The sequence below is a fragment of the Misgurnus anguillicaudatus genome, chromosome 10 (genome assembly GCF_027580225.2).
Source record: "Misgurnus anguillicaudatus chromosome 10, ASM2758022v2, whole genome shotgun sequence".
NCBI classification, from domain to species: Eukaryota; Metazoa; Chordata; class Actinopteri; order Cypriniformes; family Cobitidae; genus Misgurnus; species Misgurnus anguillicaudatus.
In genome coordinates, this window is record NC_073346.2 from 9331275 (window position 1) to 9355612 (window position 24338).

Genomic DNA, 24338 nt, shown 5'->3' on the forward strand with positions numbered 1-24338 from the left:
AGAAATGTACTTACAGCCTGACAAATATCGGACTTCATCATTGACAATGAGCGGTATTGGACACACACAATAACAACAAAGCTGTAAGAAATCAGACCATGATGAGGAACGTAATATTTGATCGTTTATTTTCATTATGACACTACTTCCTGCCACACTCATTTATCGGGTACTGACACCGCCCTCGGCACAGCTTGGGGATTTCCGCATAAGATACTGCCATTCCCTACTTGCACATTTCTGAAATCCCTCCTAACGTTACTTGCGCCATAAGCTGGGACAGGGACACAGTCAAAATGAAAGTGAAAGTAATATTTGTTAGCGACGTAAGGTAGTTATTAAGGGAAAAAACGAATAATTGAATCACCCGGCAATATGAGTTATTTGTTAGTTTGTTTAATCAAGCAATTGATATACTTTTAATGCAAATGTTTAATGATGAAATCGTAAATTAACTCGGAGGTATTTTAAACCGTAAGTGCACTTTAAATAGCGCGAGCTTCGTCAGATAGCGTCTACTTCAAAATGTAAAATATACGTTAGCAGCCAATCGTTAATGATTTGGGACAAATATGATGTTATTTAATGTTAAATAATGTGAGTGGCGCTGTGTGGCGCGACAGGGATGTGAGCAACTTCCTGAGTCTGCTGGGCGGCGCGGACAGTTATTTGAGTGTTTTCCGATTTTACTGTTCTGTTTGATCGATAAATGTATGTTTATCTGTTCAGTTAAGCAGCAGTTGAACGACGAATCTATCTAGACTCTAGACACAACACGAAGCTATACTCATATTAAAAATGCATATGCAGAAGCTGGAAATATACTAAAAGTATGTAGTTAAAAGCAGCATTTACTTGTCGTATTGTTTATGGGCGTGGGGCAGTAACGTTATTCATGCGTCGCATGTTTCATTATCAGCGCACGTGCTTTGCTCATGGACGCGCGTCGGAGACTGACAAGGAAGAGAAGAAAATGTGAAATAAAGTCGTTTTGATTAACCGAAGATCTTATATTTTGACAGGAATCTCAATTGAGTCTCAATGAGCTCGTCTATAGAGCAGGACTGTGAAAGCAGTCCAGCAGAGGACACTCAGTCTGAACTGTGAGTCACATTTCAGGATTATTATGCTTTTAACTGATACTGTTTAGTTTAGTGTCTACAATACCGTTATATAAAAATATTAACAATTTAGTTTACTTATAATTAACTTTATGTTATAAATAATAGGCTATTTAATGTTAATGCATACAGTAGCCTACATGTTTGGGTTAATTACTTTTTTTAAATAACATATTTTTACATTTTTGTAAACAGACTTAATTCGTTTTGCTGTCTTAAAGAATAGGTTTGAAAATATGATGTGTTTTTCAAGGGTTAGTTCACCCCAGAATAAAAAAAAAAATAATAAATTACTCACCCTTATGTTGTTCCACACCTGTAATACCTTTGTTGATCTTAGAAACACAAATTAAGATATTTTTAATGAAATATGAGAGCTTTCTGACCGCCTGACCCCCCTCTCAGAGAGGGAGTAAAGATATTGTTAAAATAGTCCATAGCCGTTCTCAGTACCAAGAACACCAAGTTTGGACTTGCGTCCTCCTTAGTTCGGACTTGCAAGTTCAGACTCAGAAGAAAGTCAATGTTATAATTATTTATGTATTTTTATGTATTTAAAATGATGACTAGTTTAGAGTGGACTATTTTAATAATCTGACACTTTGATGTTTTTCACAAAATAGAGACACACACGAATAAAGGAAGATATTTCTGTTTGGTTTTATTGAGTCTATAGAATGATCAGTTCCTGAAACAATAAACCTCAGCGATTCAGTGAAGGTTTATATGGAGGTTTAGATATAAACTTTTTATAATGGATATAGAAACACAATGTACTGCATTTCATTGTAACTGAACTTGTACTTTGCTCAATGACCATAAAGTTCAATCTAATCTAATATAATAAATGTGTATTTGCATGTGACAAATATTCTGTCTGTTTTTTATCCTTAGAGCTAAACGGAAGAGATCAGATTCACCCACATCATCACATCTGTCACTGAGAAGTGGAGAATCACTTCTTCAACCAATACACTTCAGCAATGAACCACAGAGAGACATAGACAGGTTTGTTTAAACAAACAATCAAATGCTGCTGTCCATGTTTCAAAATATAAATGAAAGATCACCTACATTATTAAGTCTATAGAATGATCATTTCCTGAACCAATAAACAACCAGAGATTCAGTGAAGGTTCATATGGAGGTATAAACTTTTTTAATGGATATAGAAATGCAATGTACTGCATTTTATCGGACCTGAACTTGTACTTTGCTCAATGACAATAAAGTTTCTTCTAAATTAATAAACGTCTATTTGCATGTTACAAATATTCTGTGTTTTTATCATTAGAACTAAACAGAAGAGACCATATTCACCCACATCATCACAACTGTCTCTAAAGAGTGGAGAATCACTTCTTCAACCAATACACTTCAGCAATGAACCACAGAGAGACATTGACAGGTTTGTTTAACAAAGATGGGAAGTAATGAAGTACAAATACTTTGTTACTGTACTTAAGTCTTTCCCTGCCATTGACAAGATATCTCGTCAATCAAGAGAAAACGCTTCCCCGCCAATGACGAGTATTTCCGTCTTTCCGCAATACCGCTAGTATCCACTAGGCAACTTTTTAAAACCGGAAGTATTGCCCTATGGCAAGCTGCTGCATGTCCGTGTCTGGTTTAAAGATCGCTCTGAATGGGATCTCTATGAAAAGTCCATCACAAAAATGGAATTATCTCTGCTTTTTGCTCAAAATGTGGTGTTTTTGCAGAAACCTACCCATATTCAAAAGCTGATTACAAAAGAACTACTGAAGGTAGGATGAAACTTTTTTTTTTTTCTAAAGCAGAGGGTCTGTTCTTTTATTTGGAATATTGTATGTTTATATATTTGAAGAAGAACATTTTCTGGAAGGAATTAAACTTTTGTGAAAATCATAAAAAACGCTGGCGCTGGCTGGCAACTTTTTTTTAAAAAACGCTGGCGGGGAAAGAGTTAAGTAGATTTGTAGATCTGTAGGCTACTTTACTTCACTATTTTTTACTTTAACCTCTTAAATTTTTCCGCAAATATCTGTACTTTTTACTTTTAACATTTTCAAAACAGTCTCTTTAGTTTTTATTAAAAAAAATATAATTCCAGTAGATTTGTCTTATTCCCAACTTCCAATGCAATCTCTCTCTCCCTCCGCCCCATCACGTGTCCACGTGTTTGTGCATCTCACATCTCCGACACTGGCACATTACATCACACAGGTAGGCAATAGCCCTTACCAGCTCCCAATTCAGTTTTTCTTGGCTTGTTGTTTAGGTGTGTGGTGATGAACAAAATACTCGACTTTACACCTAATTTAGTCTCGCTTAGCCAGACCTTCAATACTGAAGGTCTGGTGTTTTTCGCTGCTTTTTCTGGTCAAAGCCTGCCCATGAGCTGTTTGACCGACATGTCAAACAACCAATCACAGTTTGTTTCGTCTAGCGTCACTCTTCGGACTCCCCACAATAACGAGCCGGCTGGCAACAAGTTAGTTATTGAAATAACCAGCCACAACCGAATAGCATCTAAATAAAAACATTACTCACCATAGAACAACGTTGTGCACTTCATCAACAGCCACACCAATGAGACACTCCCGGTAAACATCTGTTTCAAACATATCTCTCCACTTTTTAACAAATACAAGCAATTCAGGAGAACCGAACTTTTGACTCTACTAACTGCCTCAAGCAAAACTCTTGGACGTCTTTTAGAGAGTCTATGCCGCAAACTTTGCATATTTTTGAGAATCCAATGTTTAGCCGATCATGGTAACTGCTCATTATTATCCACGTGAACATGACTGATTCTCTTCCTCAATGAAACGTTAGAGCTGTGTTTTCCAGGGACCGAAACTAATTGCAACACTCGCGTCTCCTAGAAATCCGGTTTATTTCAACCAATCAAAGAAGACATTGACATTCTCACAGGGTTTCCAGAAAAGTGTACAAAAACATCAGACGTTTAGACAACAGTCTGTGGGCGTGATGTCTGGGGCTGAGACTACACCTAATTAGCCACAAGACAAATGTATTTAACTTGTGTCTTGCTAACATGCATGACTTGTAAGAAGCTCATGTAAAAAGTTAGCTAAAGTTTTGCTAACCCAATAAGCCTATATTACGGACCGTATCAATGTACTGTAGTGTCCATTTATATTAAACACAATACAGATTTGCGCCTAATGTCATCATAATCACCACATGCAAATTAGGTGTTAACAAATTTAAAATGTGCTAATATCATGTACATCTGATAAAGCACAACAGTTGATAAACAAAGATAACTAAACCATATCACCACAGATCTTTCCCAGTTACTGACTTTTCTCCTGAAATATTATGTTTAAATATACAGATTAGCATGTGTTGCTTAAAGGAATAGTCTACTCATTTTCAATATTAAAATATGTTATTACCTTAACTAAGAATTGTTGATACATCCCTCTATCATCTGTGTGCGTGCACGTAAGCGCTGGAGCGCGCTGCGATGCTTCGATAGCATTTAGCTTAGCCCCATTCATTCAATGGTACCATTTAGAGATAAAGTTAGAAGTGACTAAACACATCAACGTTTTTCCTATTTAAGACGAGTAGTTATACGAGCAAGTTTGGTGGTACAAAATAAAACGTATCGCTTTTCTAAGCGGATTTAAAAGAGGAACTATATTTTATGGCGTAATAGCACTTTTGGGAGTACTTCGACTCGGCTGAAAAGTCCGCTCCCCTTCTCACTCTCATAATGGGAGAGGGAGGGTGTTACTGCGCCGAGTTGAAGTACTCACAAAAGTGCTATTACGCCATAAAATATAGTTCCTCTTTTAAATCCGCTTAGAAAAGCGCTACGTTTTATTTTGTACCACCAAACTTGCTCGTATAACTACTCGTCTTAAATAGGAAAAACGTTGATGTGTTTGGTCACTTCTAACTTTATCTGTTAATGGTACCATTGAATGAATGGGGCTAAGCTAAATGCTATCGAAGCATCACAGTGCGCTCCAGCGCTTACGTGCACGCACACAGATGATAGAGGGATGTATCAACAATTCTTAGTTAAGGTAATAACATATTTTAATATTGAAAATGAGTAGACTATTCCTTTAATTTAGAGGAAATTTTTTACATATACAAACAGATAAAGGGTAGTAGGCTTAAAACAAACACTACAGTATCTGTGTATTTTGAAAGTTTTTTTTTTCATTTGACTAAATAAAATTAGACATGGAATATGAACAAAATAAACCATGAAAGTGAAAAACACATGAAGTGAAAAAGTGTCCTAAATAACTTCCTAATTTCGCTAGTTAATGCTAGAAGGCCATGGCTCTATGTGAACTGATTATTTTGTAGAGTATGAAACAATTTCATGAGTGTAAGGGATTTAAAATAAATTGGTAAGAAAGTCAGAGTTGTCTTAACATATGTAGCGACAAGAGATGAGGGATAATCACCTCCATTTTAAACATAACAAATGAGAGTACACTGAAATCTTTTTGTATTAACGTATTAAAGTGGACGCTTTTCGTGATCCCATTTTTCAAACTTTAGTTAGTGTGTAATGTTGCTGTTATAGCATAAATAATACCTGCAAAATGATAAAGCTCAAAGTTCACTGTCAAGCGATTATATTTTCTTTAACAGAATTCACTTTTCAAGAACTACAGCGAACGGCGGTTTGGACCACAGCCCTCTACTTTTCAGTTGAATGACGTCAATGTTAAAGATTTTAACTAAACTCTGCCCACAGAAATACGTCAGTCGCCAGCTAAGCTCAAACGGCTCTGCTAAGCTTAGCTGCTGTCGAATCAAAACAGACTAAACAAACTACACAATCAGAACTCGTTACGTATTTCTGAAGGAAAGACTTCATAGAAAAAGGAAGACATCAGCCCGTTTTTCAACGAAACACCTTTTACCTTTACCTATTACCATTATATCGACTAATATTTCATTAATTCTGAATTCTCTATCGCCATATCAGTTAAATGAATCTGAATTATCTGAACATTCCTGTCCTTGTACTCCTGCTACAGCCAAAGGAATTGTGAGTGTCCTTTAGCTTAAACATTTGAAATAATATAAACAATATTATATTCAAACTTTTGTCTGTTTTCTTTAATAACTACATTACACAATACTTGTACTTTTACTTTCAGTACTTGAGTAGTATATTTTAAAATAAACTACTTGCAATACTTAAGTGGAAGTACTAAAGTATTAAACATGTTTTGTACTTAAGTGCTGTGCTTAAAGAACACTTCAACTTCTACTCAAGTCACTTTTTTGATAGAGCACTTGTACTTTTACTCAAGTCTGGGTCCCTAGTACTTTATACATCTCTGTTTTTTACACACGAAACATGAACACGTGTTATATTGTGCACCATAAAAACAGGAAAAATGGGACCTTTAAAATTATGTGAGGTCCAGTTACCAGCGTAACACTAAAACAGATAGTATTCATGGCTACTTTTTATAGTACATGTGAGAGCCGATACTTCTTTACTTTCACTTAATCAAAAAGTGTCAGTACTTTAACTTTTACCAGAGTATTTTTAAACACGAGTATCTGTACTTCTACTTGAGTAAAGGATGTGTGTACTTTTCCCAACATGGACAAAAGATGCTGTCTATGTTTCAAAATAAACATGAAAGATCACCTACATTATTGAGTCCATAGAATGATCATTCCTGAAGCAATAAACTTCAGAGATTCAGTGAAGGTTTATATGGCGGTTTAGATATAAACTTTTTTTAATAGATAAAGAAATGCAATGTACTGCATTTTATTGGACCTGAACTTGTACTTTGCTCAATTATAATAAAGTCAAATCTAATCTAATCTAGTAAACGTGTATTTCCATGTGACAAATATTCTGTCTGTTTTTTTATCCATAGAGCTAAACGGAGGAGATCAGATTCACTCATATCATCACAACTGTCTCTAAAGAGTGGAGAATCACTTCTTCAACCAATACACTTCAGCAATGAACCACAGAGAGACATTGACAGGTCTGATTAATCAAACATTTACCTTTAAACTGTTTCAGCTGCCATTCTCCACCAGCCCATCTGCATCTTTACCAAGTTACTGTAAAGACAGTATTTATTATGCACTAAATTGCATTTGTTTAACACTAGCATTTGTTTAACACATCGGTTTAATTTAATGGCTTTTTTGTACAACCCGAAAGGGTAGTAAATTTGCCTACGGCATATTGTTGAGTTTTTGAAAAATTTCAAAGCATTTTCTAAAATAATGTTTCAATATAAGATTTGTTACCAAAAATCATTCCATTTGGTGAAACACAGAGAAAGTTGTGGCCAAATTAAGACCTCAACAAATGGCCTCAATAACCCATAAGGGTTAAAATGGCAGTAGACATCCCCTTTAAATAACCATGTAATAATTTTTGTATATGCTATTGTGTCAATGTTGTCTGTATGTACTGTAATTGTTCTGCACTGTCCTATGTTGTTCACCAAAGCATGCAGTTTATTTGATGTAAACTAAATCATTTGACATTAAGAAATAGGAGCTAAATTGATTAAAGTTCAATATTGCTGTAGTGAGTTGGAAGCACAAGTATCACCTGAGCACATGGAGTCTGTACCTGCTGAAAGCTTGCTTCTGCGGCACCAATGTAATGTCTGCGCTGAGAAAAGACACTGTGGCCACAGCAAAGGCTATGGTTTGGTGAGTTTTTATAGAAAATATCTGTTCAGTTCCTTCAATATATTTTAAAATATAAACCTCTTGGAACTGTGGGAATGGTGAATATAAATACTGTTGCTGGATTGTTACCATGTGATATAACATCTCTCTGTTTTGACGTCAGTTATCTAATGTACCAGACAGTCAGTCTCTGCTCGTTCATGTTGTGGGAAAAATGGGGACAGCTGACTTCAAAACCTTCAAAAGAGACCTAAGTGAGGAATACCCAGAATGCTTTGGGAGTCATCTAGAGGAGCTTACTGTTTCTGATGTTGCTGCGAAATTAGTAGAGAGCTTTGGAGGAGAGGGAGCATGGAGGGTCACATATTACCTTTTGGATAATGGTAAGGCTATTTTTATTGATCTATTCCATCCTATGAACTTCAAAACTACTGTATTAATTCATTTTACACATCTACTTTCACTCAGCAAATCCTCTACAAAAGATCACTGAGGCCAATAAAGCAAACCTGAAGCAAAAATGTCAACAGATAAATGAAGGAAATTCTTCTTATGCTAAACATACTTTGTTGAATGAGATCTACACACATCTTTACATCACAGAGGGTGCAAGTGGACAGATAAATAATGAACATGAGGTGTTGAGGAATGAGGTGATTTCACAGAGAAGAACCAATCCAGAAACTTCATGGGCCTGTAATGACATCTTCAAGACTCTGCCAGGACAAGATAAAGAAATCAGAACAGTGATGACAATGGGGATTGTTGGAATTGGAAAGACTGTGTCAGTGCAGAAGTTCATTTTAGACTGGATAGATGGAAAAACAAACCAAGACATCAAAACTATCATCCATCTACCATTTCGAGACATCAACTGCAAAAGGGGAAACTGTAGTCTCCTACATCTGATTCATCAATATGCTCCAGAATTAAAAGAAGCAAATCTTCCAGAATTGAGAGCTCTTTTCATTCTTGATGGTTTAGATGTATGTCAGTATCCACTTGATTTTCATAACAACGATCACTGCACTGACATAAATAAGGAAACCTCTGTTGATGTTCTGCTTACAAACCTCATCAGGGGTAATCTACTTCCTTCTGCTCTTCTCTGGATAACCACAAGACCATCATCAGCCAATCGGATCCCACCCGAATGTGTCCATCGAGTTACAGAGATTTGTGGATTTAATGACCGTCAGAAGGAAGAATACTTCAGAAAGAAAATCAGTGAACAGAAACAGGCGAATGAAATCATTACTCACATCAAAACATGCAGAAGCCTCTTCATTATGTGCCACATGCCAATATTCTGCTGGATTTCAGCCACTGTGCTAGAAAACATGTTAAGTAATGGAAACTCTCATGACAAACCCAAAACTCTGACAGAGATGTTCACTCACTTCCTGCTCTTTCAGATCAGTCTCAAGTATAAGAAGTTTAATGGAACCAATAAAGAAGACCCAAAGAAACTTTCTGCATCTGACAAAACATTGATTCTGAAACTGGGAGAACTGGCTTACCAGCAGCTGAAGAAGAACAGCAATACATTCACTGAAGATGATCTGATAAACTGTGACATTGATGTCGATAAAGTCTCTCAGTACTCAATGTGCACAGTGATTTTCAAAGAGGAGCTGGGATTGTACAGGGAAAAGAGCTACAGCTTTTTACATCTGATCCTTCAGGAATATCTTGCAGCAGTATATGCTCACTTTGCATGTGTGAATGATGGTAAAAATGTTCTTAACCCTAGACTCAAGTCAGATCTTACAAATGTACAACGGAGTGCAGTAAACAAAGCTTTAAAAAGTGAGAATGGACACCTGGACCTCTTCCTGCGTTTCCTTCTGGGACTTTCAGTTAACCCTAACCAAACTCTTCTGCAAGATCTTAGGAAAGACGTTTTAACTGAACCTTGCACAAATGAAATCATGATAGACTATATAAAGGATAAGATCAAACAGGAATCATCATCAGAGAGAATCATCAATCTTTTTCATTGTTTAAATGAACTGAATGACAACTCTCTTGTGAAAACAATTCAGTCTGCAATGAAATCAGGAACACTGTTAGGTAATGAGCTGGACCCAGAACAGTGGTCTGCACTGGCTTATGTCTTACTGACATCAAGAGAGGAGTTAGAGGAGTTTGACATGAATAAGTTTCGCACATCAACATCAAACCAACTAAGACTGCTACCAGTTCTCAAGATCTGCAAAATAGCCAGGTTAGTTAATTTATGTTGACTGCGCATAATTTACATTAATGACTACTAAGATGTGCAGTCTGAAGGGGATCGCACACCGGCCGCGCAGCTCAGCGCCGCGCAGCGCCGCGCCGTTCTAAAAAAAATTTAACACATTGTTTTCTAAGAGTGTACGCACACCGGCGCTGCCAGGTGGCGCCTGTCCGCGCCGCCCAGCTGTGACTCAGGAAGTTGTTCAAATCCCTGTCGCGCCACACAGCGCCACTCACACAGTTTAACATTAAATAACATCATATTTGTCCCAAATCATTAACGACTAACATTGGCTGCTAACGTTTATTTTGCATTTTGAACTAGACGCTATCTGACGAAGCTCGCGCAATTTAATGTGCATTTTCCGGTTTACAATACCTCCGAGTTCTCCTTGGCGCGACGCGGCGCTGCACAGCGCTGAGCTGCGCGGCCGGTGTGCGATCCCCTTGATACTGAAGTTCTCATAGACACTTTTACCCTTAAATGGAAAATCTGTTATTATTTACTAACAGCTGTGTAGTTTCCCATGGCTTTCTTTGTTCTTTGGAAGATTAATTTGATATTTTTCTCTTCCATACAGGTTGGATTGCTGTAATCTCTCATTTGATTCCTGTAAGAGACTGGCTTCAGCTTTAACGATAGTGAACTCACCCTTGAGAGAACTGATTCTAAACAACAATAAACTTGACAAGTCTGGCGTCAATGCTCTCTTGTCTGGACTAAACAGTACACACTGTCAACTACACAAGTTGGGGTTAGTAGATTACAAGGGTGCCACATTCAGGCAAATTCACACTGATCCGATCCCAAATGCCAACAATCTTTTTTTCCAGCATTTTAAATCCAGCAGCCAGCAAAGAAGATATCAGTGTATCTGTTTATAATGTACTATACCATCTTTGGGGTCACTATTTTTATTTGCTTAAAAATCATCTCAAGTAGGGATGCTCCGATCGATCGGCCGCAGATCGGTATCAACCGATAACAGCATTAAATGACTCGATCGGTTCTCGCTAAATTTGCCGATCTCATAAACCGATCTTTCTGTTTACTTTTGTCATCATAGGGCTCCTGAATGCGGCGGCTATTAGAGACAATTATTACTAGGGGTGTAACGATATTACAAACCGAACCAACCGATCACAAAACGCCACCCACGATACGAATCGCGAAACTCCCGTGGCGTGGCGCGGTACTCTCACGCCTCCTGCTGCCCATTGTGAAGGTTAATGTCACTTATCTCTGACTAACTAATCTATTAATTAAAAAAATATATCTGCATACATTTGATTAAATTGTATTAGTAACGATGCTGTTCTAAATAGTATATTCCAAAGTTACAGTTTTCCAAGTGCATGTGTGTGTGTGTGCTTGCGTTCGCGTGCTTGCCTTGTGCGCGTGTGTGTCAGAACGGATTTACTGAAATGTAACGGAAGACCACGAGATCATTATCCAGAACAAAAGTAAAAATGTAAGACGTCATCTGTCTGCGGTAAAAACACGGGATTTACACGTTTGTTGCTATTTTAATCGCAACAGTGATTTGATTTGTTTACATTTGCCTGTTCAGCACAAAGTTTGCGTGTTTAATTCCCTCCGCTGTCACTGTGCAAGAAAAAAAATCATTAATTCATCTGTTTTATGATGTTAAACATGGTCTCTGTTCATCTGTTCTCTTCTTTACAAATAAATAAACACATTTTAACTTGTATTCTCGTTTTGTAAGTTCATGATTAAAAATGAACATGTAAACAAAAACAATTATTTTCATTAAAGCATGAAATGACGGATAATAAGTGATGGCGGAATTTTTAAAAGTGAAAAAGTCTAACGCGACCTTTGGTGTGTGTATGTGTGTGTGCTTGCGTGCGTGTGTGTGATGATTACCTTGAATAGTTCATTACTAATAATAAACCCACATTATACTCAGATTTACAGTTTCATAGTACATTTATTTCATGCATTAGTTGACTTCAACGGTTAAAAAAACACGGTATCGACATTTGTATCGGTCGATCACAAAGACAGCAAATCGGTAATCGTTATCGGCTCCAAAAATCCTGATTGGAGCATCCCTAATCTCAGCACCAATTATCTCTCTCAGCACCTGGAGTAGGGTTGCCGCGGTGACGTAATTTTCCCACCGGTTAATCAGCGTGTCACAAACTCGGTGATCCCGGTATCACCGAATGGGAGGGGCTTATAAATGCGCATGCAGACGTGCACATTTTACTTTCACTTTTGAATTACGCAACTGTTTAAATGCATCGCTTGCGTAAGCTGCGTTAAATCACCTATGAATTTGCGTGCAATGTGAGTGCAACAGCTGGTTTACTTAAGTGCTTGAGTCAATTTGCGCAGGTAATTCTCAAAGAACCCGCCAGTCCCAAGCAGAGCAACCGGCTACTTCTCCATAAAAGCGCTGCTTGAATGATGGGTTTAATATTTTTCTTGATGAAAAACACAACAACAAAACGATCTCGCTTATATTAAACATCATATATGTATATTATAACAAAAACGAGCAAAGCACGCGGCTTCTGTCATCATCTGGTCAGTCAGCCCGCCTTGCAAACTCTGACAGAAATAAATGAAATCTGACACCTGCGGCTGCTCTGTGACGTGACGCGCGTTCAGCCCCGCTGAATTCAGACAACAGACACATTCAGTTGTGTTTGCTCTCTCTAACGAAACTAAATGATTTAATTACACGAAAATATCAAAACGACGGTGAAAGACGGTGTCACGGTGGGCAAGTGATATAACCGGTGAGAGCCTGAAGCACCGGTTATCACCGTTTCACCGACTATCGCGGCAAGCCTAACCTGGAGGGCTCTGGCTTTGCCCCCAAGCTTTGTAGGGTGACATCTGTGTTGATTGGCAAACCATATCTAGCAGCAGGGCTAAATGTATAGCAGAACTAGGACAACTCAATAAGAGTTTCCAAAATATAAGGCAAGACAGACAAGCAGACATGTAACAGTGCCAGTATGGTTAATGCTTTTGTATAAGTTGTTGGTTTTGTATTTCAGGCTTGCTGGCTGTAATTTCCCTTCAGAATCCTGCAAAGATTTTGGCATGGCTTTCAAGTCAACAAATTCCTCTCTGAGAGAATTGAATCTAAGTTACAATAAAATAGGTGATAAAGGAATAAATGATCTCTGTGATGGACTAATGAGTCCAAATTGTAAACTTCAGATACTAGAGTAAGTATTTGTGATAATGATTAGATTCATCATTTGGCCGGTTTGGTATGTTGTCTAATACATTAGGTCTCTTTTCACAGGTTAAAGCGCTGTGGTCTCACAGAGTTTTGCTGTGAGAAACTAGCATCAGTTCTGAAATTATCACACCTGATTGATTTACAACTGAAATGCAATGACCTGCAAAATTCAGGTGTGGAAAAGCTCTCAACTGGACTGAAAGATCCACAGTGTAGAATAGACAGACTGGGGTAAGTGCAACACAGGGCTGGACAATAATTCAATATCAATACATTTTGCGGTATATATATATGTGACTCGTCACGGAAACCAGTGACACAGGTCGGCAGCACAAGTTTCAAGATAATGAGAAACAATGTTTTTTTTTTTATTTGTGCTTGTCTGTGTGTATTTACATACTGGATAAGCGGCTTGTGTTTTCACCTCCGCCCCCAAAGGGAACAGCGTGACTACTAAATAAGGATAGTTTGCTCAAAAATAAAATAATATAATTAATGACTTACCCTTATGTCGTTCTAAACTCAGAAGACCTCCGTTCGTCTTCGGAACACAGTTTAAGATCGGATTAAAATTGCTCATCTGTATCTCAGGTCAAATCATATCATTGTTATATGCGATCAATTACTCTTTTTGGGACTTTGGAGTGTTTGCCCAGAGAAGAGCTGTCACTCAGAAGTACGAGAAGTAGGTATAATGACATATTTTCAAAAACCCCAAAGCCAAATTCATCACATGACTAGACAGAGCAGACATTTCCCTTTACAAAGATACCTAGATCCGCTGAGAATTGAGAAAGTAATTATATTTTTAATATTGGATGTCTATGGAAGGTGTGTGACTTGTAACTTTTTCATTTTATCAGATATTTGCATGAAATTTGAACAGAATGTAGCATATTGTAAGTTCTTTCAAAGTAAATCATGAACATTTACTGTTTTAGTCAGAATGGGCATCAGATTTTAGTTGGAATGGGCATCAGACCCATGGTAACCATAGTTTTTAGAACGATGCCTGCAGTTCTGACGTTCGCATATAGTCTATTACCAGAAATGTAACTACCAAATTTCCACGATTTATTTAAATACCTTCTCCTCCATAGATTTAGATTACCATGTTTCAGTACCAAAATAAAAAATATATGATACAGCTATGATACTCGTCTCGTTATGAGTATAATATAATGTAGTATGCTAGTATCTAATATATCATTATGTAGCTTGCTATGCAATTACAATTAGAGCTTTAATATGATTTTCTCTATAGTATGTAACATTAAATAGGCTACTACCATTCAAAAGTGTTACGGTCACTTTCACTTTAGTAATATTTTTCCACATATTACTATAATAACAAATTGATCGAAACTATTTAACTATGAAAGTTTATACTGTGACTGAAGAATTAGTAATTAGAAGTATTCATTGGTTAGAGACCTTTCCATTACAGCATTTATCACTGACTGACGTTTAGGTGAACTTTATTAATATTAAAGTTGAGCCTTAAAGTCTTATTGCTTATTTGACAGTGAGTTTACATATAATTTTATATGAAGGCTAAATGCAAATTAAAAATTTATTTATACCATTATATTTTTTTAAAATAATATATTGTTTTATATCAGGAGGCTTCAAAGACTTGGCAAATTTGGTTTGTAGGTACAGACATTTGTTGTGGGCATTCTTTGCAGTTTATCTCAAGGCTTTTTTAACCTGTTAGCCCTCATTCCATTTTCCGAACCCCCCCACAAAAACTGTCATAGCCAAACTAAAATAGATACAGTTTATGAAGTCTTTGCACTAAAAGCATAAGTTTGGTCTCATTTGAAAGCAGACACTTGGAAGTTTATTAAGAGGTGAACATTAGTTCAGTCAGGACCACTTAAGAATACCAAATTATATAATATATTTATATATTATAACAAATATCTGAATTTGGCCAAAGGCTGAGGAATCAAGGGGCTCGGTTGTCATACTGCACCTTTAAGATGCATCCTTTGCATGTATCCCCCAGCCTCGCATAACCAACATTTTAGTATGCTACAAATACAATAATTAAAAAGGGGTGCAATAGTTGTGAAAACTGAGATATTGGAGGTGAAGGGGAGGTGGTGGGTGAAATTGTCTGTGCGACAGAGTAGCTACAGAGCGTCTGATTGACTGCTTAAATACTGTTGATTAAAGCAGGTGAGAGTGATTAAGCAGCTGAGCGTCAGCTGGAGTAGTTAGCGATCAGTGCTCTGCCTGAACTACGCTTGAATTCCATACGGTCACTCAAGCTATATTTCAGTCAGGACCACTTAAGAATACCAAATTATATAATATATTTATATATTATAACAAATATCTGAATTTGGCCAAAGGCTGAGGAATCAAGGGGCTCGGTTGTCATACTGCACCTTTAAGATGCATCCTTTGCATGTATCCCCCAAACACAACAACGTAGTTGAGTGCATAACTTCTAGAGACTGCTTGTCTCGGAGTACGCGGCTCCTGGCATGTTGGGTAGCATACCTCAAAAGGGAACGCGGTTCCCGGATATTCATCAGATTTGGAACAGGCAGGTTCAGAGGAGAGAAATAAAATGAAGGACAGCTGAGGTTGACATTAGTTAATCATTAATTAACGGACCCCCAACACAAGATAACGCGTGCAAGATGTTTCTTACATCTTGGCATTGTTGGAGACTTTTTACGTGACATTCACTCTTCTCAATGAGCAGCTACCGCTGCTTCTGTGGGCTCCACCCGCGACCCAAAGCATTCACGGGCGGTCTAGTCCTTGCGCAGCAGAGCAGAGTCTCTCCCAGTCGCAATCAGGGCAGGAGAAGTGGTCATCTATCCGCGTCCAGACGGCATAAACGTGCATGCGGGAAGCCGGAGCAGGCGGATCCCGCGATGGCTTACATTAATGGCGAGATATAAATATAAAATGGTCTTTGAATAAAATGAATCACTGTACATAAAATAAATGTACTTGAGGGAGCTGAGCAGCAGCACGTTTAGAACAGACAAACTGTACGGAGCTGACGCGTTAATGGGCTATTTACCTACAAAACAACGTTTCCCATCATTTATCAGTGTAGGTTTTGAAACTGACTGTTTGGCCATATAAACATGAACATACACACATTTCGTTTTATGAGAACATAAGCAGATAAACAAACGAGAAAACATTTTCAAGCATTCATGTGTCTTAAAATAACATTTTTGACAGTTCAGAGAGAAAGAGAAACGTGAAATAATGTAGTAAGCCAGTGTAGTAAGAATGCAAATGTGACGTGATGACGTCACTGTTATGCAAATGACGCAATGACGTAATCTAGCGACATTTAGCGACTTTCCAAGCAAGCTTAGCTACTTTCCATTGAAAATAGTTGGCAACACTGGTTTCTTATGCTAGTTAGTTTACATGCTTGTTGAAGTTGCGTAGAACGACTGCCTTCGGGACGTTAGATCAAGTGTAAGACACGAAATGCTGAAAAACTATAACTGTCGAATTTTTAGCAATCAATTAAAACAACATATATACACTGACACTGCAAGGTGACCTGAACGATTTATATCGAAATGAATTGGAACGAATGACGGACATACTCCTTGCTTGTAGTCACATTGTCTAACGTTACTGCCTACTGCTGTAAATACGTAAATGTAAATATGGTAAAACTGCTAAATATTGCATGAAATGCTGTTAATAGAACTTCCTGCTATACTGTTGATAAGAAAGTTATTGTTTACAGTGACATAGCGATTTTAGACTATTAGAGCAACAAAGATACTAAAGTGAACTTTTTCCAGTGCGCATACGTGCACAAACTCAAAGCTCACGCACTGAAAAGCGCGTTCAAAGATCACGGAAACATAAGTTCTTTGGGCTTGACAGGAGATATACGCACAAATTATCTTAATACCTGTACGGAATGGATGTCTTCCGGCACTTCCACAGAGAGTATTGCAACATCTTCCGATTCCGAGCAAGCCATGGTAACGCCGAAAAGGGTAAGGAATAAAATTCTATCGATCGCATGAGTACTGGCTCAGTCTACGATCTGCTATGCAAATGTCTGTGCGACAGACTCTGTAAAATTGTCTGTGCGACAGAGTGAAATTGTCTGTGCGACAGAGTAGCTACAGAGCGTCTGATTGACTGCTTAAATACTGTTGATTAAAGCAGGTGAGAGTGATTAAGCAGCTGAGCGTCAGCTGGAGTAGTTAGCGATCAGTGGTCTGCCTGAACTACGCTTGAATTCCATTCGGTCACTCAAGCTATATTTACTGTCATAATGGAAAAAGTTGTTATAGAGAGCTTAAATTATACTTTTTTATAAACTCCACCAAACATGTATGAAATATTGTTATGAAAATCTCAATGAAATTGGCCTTGGAGCAATCTAGAAATGCTCTGCAGTTAAAGCCACAGGTCTGACCATGTTCTGTTTGAAATCTGAAGATGATACCTCTAAAACTCTGTATTTTATGAAATGTTTTTTAGACCCATGTCATGTAAATTTATTTAGAGAAAACAGCAAAAATGCTAAGCTAATGTTTGTTTATTTATATCTCACAACATCCTTTCAGTTTATTGTCCTATTGCTCCGTGTTTTAAACAGACTCATTAAATAAGCATCCGGATGAGTCATTAACAACTTTTAATCCTGGATATGGCTGTCTAAATGTGTATTTTATTATTATTATTATTATTATTAATAATTGCTCATAATATCTATTTAGTGTTTTATTTCCTCCTTTTGTCTCAATTCACTTTCTTTTTATTAAAGTCCTTTCTTACAAAAAGAAACTTACCTTAAAGAAGCTTTACCAGTCAAAATTATTCCTAGAAACATATATCTCATATCTCCAGACAGCAGATGTTTACAGAACAGCTAGTACGTTAGCTTAGCATACCATCAAAACACGACAAATAAAAGCATTTATAATAAAACTCACTTTATAACATCAAAAGTCGAGTGCTTAAACAATCATGCGTGATCTGATGTGGCTTTGGATCATAAAATAAGACCGAAAATAAACAATTTTATGTTATTTATGCTGTTAGCTTAGCATAGCATTATAATATACAGTACTGTTATGAAAATAACAGACATAGCGTTAAAAATACAGACAAACCATATATAATCTTAATCGTGTTTATTGTCTCCATGGTTTTAAAACATCAAAACATCTTTATTTACATGTTATTATAAAAACAGCGATCGCTCGTTGCAGGTCACTGTTCAAGTTCACGTCTGACTGACAGCTGCTGCTGAGCTCTGACGTATTATTCTTTCTCTGAAAGTTTCATATTGAGACTTTAGCGCCCTCCGGCTTCACGTATGAATGAAACAAACTGAGTGTGAATGACTGCAGACTCAAACTTGCTCATATCGCCATGTTTGAAATAAAAATGGGTGAAATATTACCCCCCTTGCAGAAATTTGAAGTAAACATACAAAATTGAAGTAATATTTCTCCAAATATGCATACTTTGAATTAAAAGCCCCGATGGATGTTGTTTTATCGAGTGCTTTCATGACGATCACAGGGGAGTATTTTTATCAATGAGTGCGGCTGAGGGTTATATTTCAAATTAAAGGTATGTACCGTTTTTCATTTTCATAACTCCTGACAAAAATGAAGAAATTACTGTCACTAGGATTTTCAGATTAAAATAAAGGTCAAAAACTAAATCTTAAGTCACAACACTTTTTAATGATGTATAGTTGTTTGATGAAAGTACATTTAAACTAACAGTAATTTAAATTATGTAAATAAATAGCTCTTCAGTACATCCACGTCCTCGCGCAGGTTATCAAGTTTTAACATTCATACCATTATTGGATTTATACCGTATCGACCAAAATTTAGAAGTATACCAGCAATATATTTGTTTGCCATATCGTTGTTTGCCAATTTGTTACATTTATATAGCGCTTTTCTGCAGCACTCAAAGCGCTTTACATATGAATGGGGGAATCTCCTCAACCACCACCAATGTGCAGCATCCACCTGGATGATGCGATGGCAGCCATATTGCGCCAGAAAGCCCACTCTCAAATATGTGTAGGTTTCCTCAAAAACACGAAATTTTGAGCAAAAGACTGAGATCATTAAATTTTTGTGAGGGACTTTTGATAAAGATCAGATTCAGAGCGATCTTTAAAACATACACAGAGTTCTTTCTCTTTTACGTGAGGTGTTACTTCCGGGTTGTATAAGTTGCAGAAGAAATAATAGTGGTATTGTGGAAAGATGGAAATTCTCGTCATTGGCAGGGAAGCCTTTTCTCTAAATTGACGAGTTATCTCGTCAGTGGCGGGGAAAGAGTTAACTAGGCAGCCAACCCCCACCCATTTTTTTAAATAAAAAGTTGCATCTGTTAACATTAATGTGTACTCACATTATGTGAACTGTACCGTACTCAAAATGTTTGACCCCAAACTTATAGCAAAAAACATATACTTGAGAGATTTTTTTCTCAGAAATAATTTAAAAAATTTCAAATTTATATTTTTTATGTTCTATCATGAGAAAATACTTTCTCTCAAAAAAAATTTTTAGTCTCAAATATAATTCTTTTTTGCTATTGGTATGAAAACTTTTTCCCTCAAATATTCTTTTTTTTCTCATGAAATGCTTCTTTGCTATCAGTGTGATAACTTTTTCTTTCAAATAGTTTTATTTCTCTCAGATCATTTAATTTATCGCATGTAATAAAGACGCATATCTCACTCCATAGAAATCAGGCTTATAACACATCTCTCTGACTATGCAGTGAGCAGTAAGCGAAGAAAAAGGCAGAGACCACAGTTTGCAATGTGCTTTTGCTTTTAGTAGGAATTCAAAATATTACAAAAGGAGAAAAATCTTATCGTCACCAAGCATAATAATATTTACAAATTATATACACAATGTAATAAACCAGAAAAGACAACAATAATGACGGGACAAAACAGCGTTGCTTAAAGTAAAGAAAATCTCCTAAACTAATGTATCTAAACAAATACAAGTTTACCCTGTGTGTTGTACGATGTATGTCATGTGACATTCTGAACTGGTCCCATCGTCTTGCTGCCGAGATGAGACTTGTATGAAATACATAAATCTAATATGGAGTCAGAAGGTCAAACGCAGTCAAACTGCCGTATAATTCCAATTACATACATACAGCAACACAAGTAAAACAATGAAAGAAATCAAAGCAACGTAAGCGAGAAAACAAACAAAGTGAAAGCAAAACGCCTCCCCAAATAGAAACACTTCCGGGTCTTTATAGGAGTCCTCTGTCATATCGCGTCGCGAACACACGTAATAACGATGATGGACAGTTCACTTGGCCGATCACAGGACCTGTAAGGTGAGAGTGAGACAAGAGAGAGCAAAGAGAAAAGACAACCCCTCCCAGAACAATACGGAACGTAACACTATTTACTGGTGTCACTGCTCATCTTATGTTATTTTGCCTTTTAAAATTGTGTGCAGATTGTCAGGTTGTATGATCACAGAAGTGGGCTGCAGGTCTCTGGTCTCGGCTCTGGAATCAAACCCTCATCATCTGAGAGAGCTTGATCTGAGCTACAACCATCCTGGAGACTCTGGGATTGAACTGCTCACCGCTATACAAAAAGATCCAAACTATAAACTGGAGAAACTGCAGTATGTGATCACAAATAATTTCTTTCTGCTATAAAAATAATAAGATTCTACAATTTTCAAACACTGCTGTTTTTAAACAAGCAATTGAGTCTGTTTTAAATCTGAGTTGTTTTATATTTCCCCCAGTGTTGATAATGGAGGAGAGTGTCGAATGAAACCAAATCTGAGAAAATGTAGGTATCTTTTGCAAAGCACAGAATATACAGTTCAGTTACATATTTTGAAACATTGAAAGCAAATTAAACTGAACCAAGGGAAAGTAGCATATACTGTATGCCATAGATGAAGGTAAGATATCCAAATGAAAAAATTAATCTCATTGCTAACTTGGTAGAAGCTTGACAAACGAAGTATTTGCCTACTTAGAGGTAGCATGGCAATTATCACACACAAGCAAGATATTGATGCCTAAAACAGCACTTGCCAACCATTAACCAGTCACAACAAATTCTCTGTTTTCTGCAGATGCCTGTAAACTATCAGTGGATGAGAATACATTGCATCCACGTCTGATACTCTCCAAGGAGACCCAAACAGTATCAGAGACTACAGTGGAGCAGAAATACTCTGATCATCCTGACAGATTCAAACTGTTTCCTCAGTTTCTGTGCAGTGAGCCTCTAAATGGCCGCTGTTATTTTGAGGTGGAGTATAAGGGTGGGGTTATAGTGGCAGTGGCCTATAAGACTGCAGACAGAACAGAGAACATAATGGGAGTTAATAACAAGTTCCCCAGTCTTTACTGTCTGCATGGTAAACTGAAACTATGGCAAAATAATGAGATTACATGTAACTTCTCTGATAATGCTAAGTCTAGCAAAATAGCAGTTTATGTGGACCGAGAAGCTGGAAGTTTGACATATTACAGCATTCGTAACAACTCACTCATTCACCTGCACACAGACCACACAACATTCACTGATGATTTATATGCAGGGTTTATTCTTCTGCCTGATTCCTCAGTGACTCTGTGACATCATACTCTGACTTATATGTCTAAGAGAAGCTAAGTGTTTTGTATTGGAAATCAATAGTAATTAGTTTTTTTATTCATAGTAAGAAAATATTTTTTAGAGCACCTTACAGTAAAAACCACCTACGGCAACTCAAAAAACTCAGTCAAGTTATGTGTGGACATATAAAAACAGAATTTTGTATAAAAAATACAAAAAATGATTACAAGCAAAAATAAATAAAACAAATTTTAGATTTTAGACAATTTTAAAATGTTTTTTTTTTTTCATGATAACTGGCTTTGAATTATCCTGTTGAAATTTGCATGACCGTCCCTGGAAGAGGCGTCGGCTTGAAGGCAGCATATGTTGCTCTAAAATCTTTATGTACTTCTCAGCATTAGTGTTGTCATCACGGAAGTGCAGGTTACCCTTGCCAGTGGCACTGACGGAACCCCAGACCATGACAGACCCTGGTTTCTGTACTTGTTGCTAATAACAGTCTGGATGGTCCTTTTCAACTTTGGTCCGGAGCACACGACGTCCATTTAAAAAAACAACAACTCAAAAACGGATTCATCTGACCATAATACACGTTTCCACTGTGTCATGGTCCATTCTAGATGTCTTATGGACACTGTTAAGATAAGGCTTCCTTTTGGCACAGTAAAGTTTGAAGTGGCATTTGTGGATGTAGTTTCGTATTGTGCTGCTTGACAAAGGTTTGTCAAAGTAATTCTGAGCCCATGTGGTTATATGGAAGAATGACGATTCTTGATACAGTGCCGTTTTAGGGCACGGAGGTCACGGAAGTTCAGCTTAGGCTTGCGCCCTTGGCCTTTAGGCACTGAAATTGCGCCAGATTCCTTGAATCTTTTAATGATGTTGGATATCTTTTCCTATCTGTCTTTGAGAAATACTTTTTTTAAACTTTTCAATAATTTTCTCATGTGTTTCTTGGCAAACTGGTGATCCCCGGCCCATCTTTGCTGCTAAAGGACTAGACCTTGCCTGGGTGCTGGTTTTATACCAAATCATGACTACAATCACCTGTTGACATCCAGGGGCCGAAATTAACACCCGCCAAGCGCCAAATGCGGCTAGATTTTCCGTTTGGCGACTAAATTCAAAAGGCTACCCGCCACACTGGCGGGTGATTTTCATACCAAAATATTAATGCAATATAATGTGTTTGCCAGTAACTAATCTGGGAACGAGGTGAGCTAGCCACAGAACGTCTCTACGCTCCAAGTCTCGCACTAGAGACGGTCTGTTGCTAGCTAGTACTGCAGGTAACTTACGGTGTGCAGCTCTGCTGCATATTAGCTATCAAAATGCATCCCCGCCCTGCCCGTCGGGTTATCTTGACTTATAGGGATAGGCCTGTCACGATAACAAATTTTGCTAGACGGTAAATTGCCTCAGAATTTATCGCGATAGACGATAACATTGATGCTCCGGGACCATTATAATAATGCAGATACACCTTTTCAAAGATCTATAAACTTTTATTTCTAAACAATAAGTAATACTGGAACTGGAAGACATTTTAAATATCCACAAGAAATGAACAAAATAACAGGATGATTGCGTTTTAGGTGCATATGCATGTTTGTCGTGTTGCCACTTTTAAGTGCTACGTTTTTACCACAAATGCGACAAAACGGCTCGTTCAGGTTTAGTGGTTCACCTCGGTCATTAGGTTTAAATCCAAAGTACTCCCACACTGCAGCTGTAGCGTTTGGTTTTGAAACTTGGCTGTTTACACTTGGTATTAAGATGTGTTTTTGATCAGATCACAAGTGGACGAGAGAGACATATCACGTTTACATCTGGTATTTAAATCCGTCTCTTTTGTCCACTTTCGACTGCTTCTGTCCTGAATACTGTGAGGGGGTGGTCTGTCGAGACGGTGGGCAAGTCTCTCCGCTGTCATTTAAACGCCAGCGGGAGTAATTATGAGTTTATATGGACGCAAACTAATATTATGTCCACTGCTTGTTTAGCAAGTAAACATGCTGCACAGTATTTTCTACATGTATATGTTAGAGCCTTCTCTGAATTTTCAGCGCAATTGATGAAATAAGATCGCGCAACTTTCACACGCTTGCAAAATGAAACTGCGGAGATCACCCGCTTTAGTTTATCAATGAAAGGCTAAAAATAGCACTGTTCACCTTGTGTCAGAAAAGTCAGAAAATACATAAAACATTGTGATCCGATCGATGGAAACGCATGTTAATGACAAGTGTACAGTAAACAGCCTCTAGTAAATCCATCTTTTTCTCCAACTCTCGTCTCAACTAGTGTTTTCTCCTGCTACACTCACGCGGCGCTCATCCTCCTCAGTACGCCGACTGTGATAGGCTACGCCAGGAGTCCCCCCTCCCCACACAGATCATGCGACTGACAAATGACTGACGATGGTTTCACTCCTTGTCACTCGTTGCATGGAGCGGTCATCCAGTCTCTTTGGTAGAGAGAGAGAGA

The 24338-nt window shown here is 37.5% G+C and overlaps 1 protein-coding gene across 1 annotated transcript; it reads left to right on the top strand.

Moving 5' to 3' along the window:
- The first annotated feature begins 251 nt into the window (after window positions 1-251).
- Window positions 252-22734, top strand: LOC129448450 (NACHT, LRR and PYD domains-containing protein 3). Its single transcript, XM_073872707.1, has 14 exons — window positions 252-830; window positions 1023-1103; window positions 2016-2129; window positions 2416-2529; window positions 7004-7117; window positions 7676-7802; window positions 7945-8164; window positions 8250-10008; window positions 10601-10774; window positions 13053-13226; window positions 13307-13474; window positions 20722-20895; window positions 21022-21068; window positions 21361-22734. The coding sequence occupies exons 2-14, from the start codon at window positions 1042-1044 to the stop codon at window positions 21867-21869; spliced, it is 3756 nt and encodes a 1251-aa protein (XP_073728808.1). The 5' UTR covers window positions 252-830; window positions 1023-1041; the 3' UTR covers window positions 21870-22734.
- The last annotated feature ends 1604 nt before the right edge of the window (window positions 22735-24338 follow it).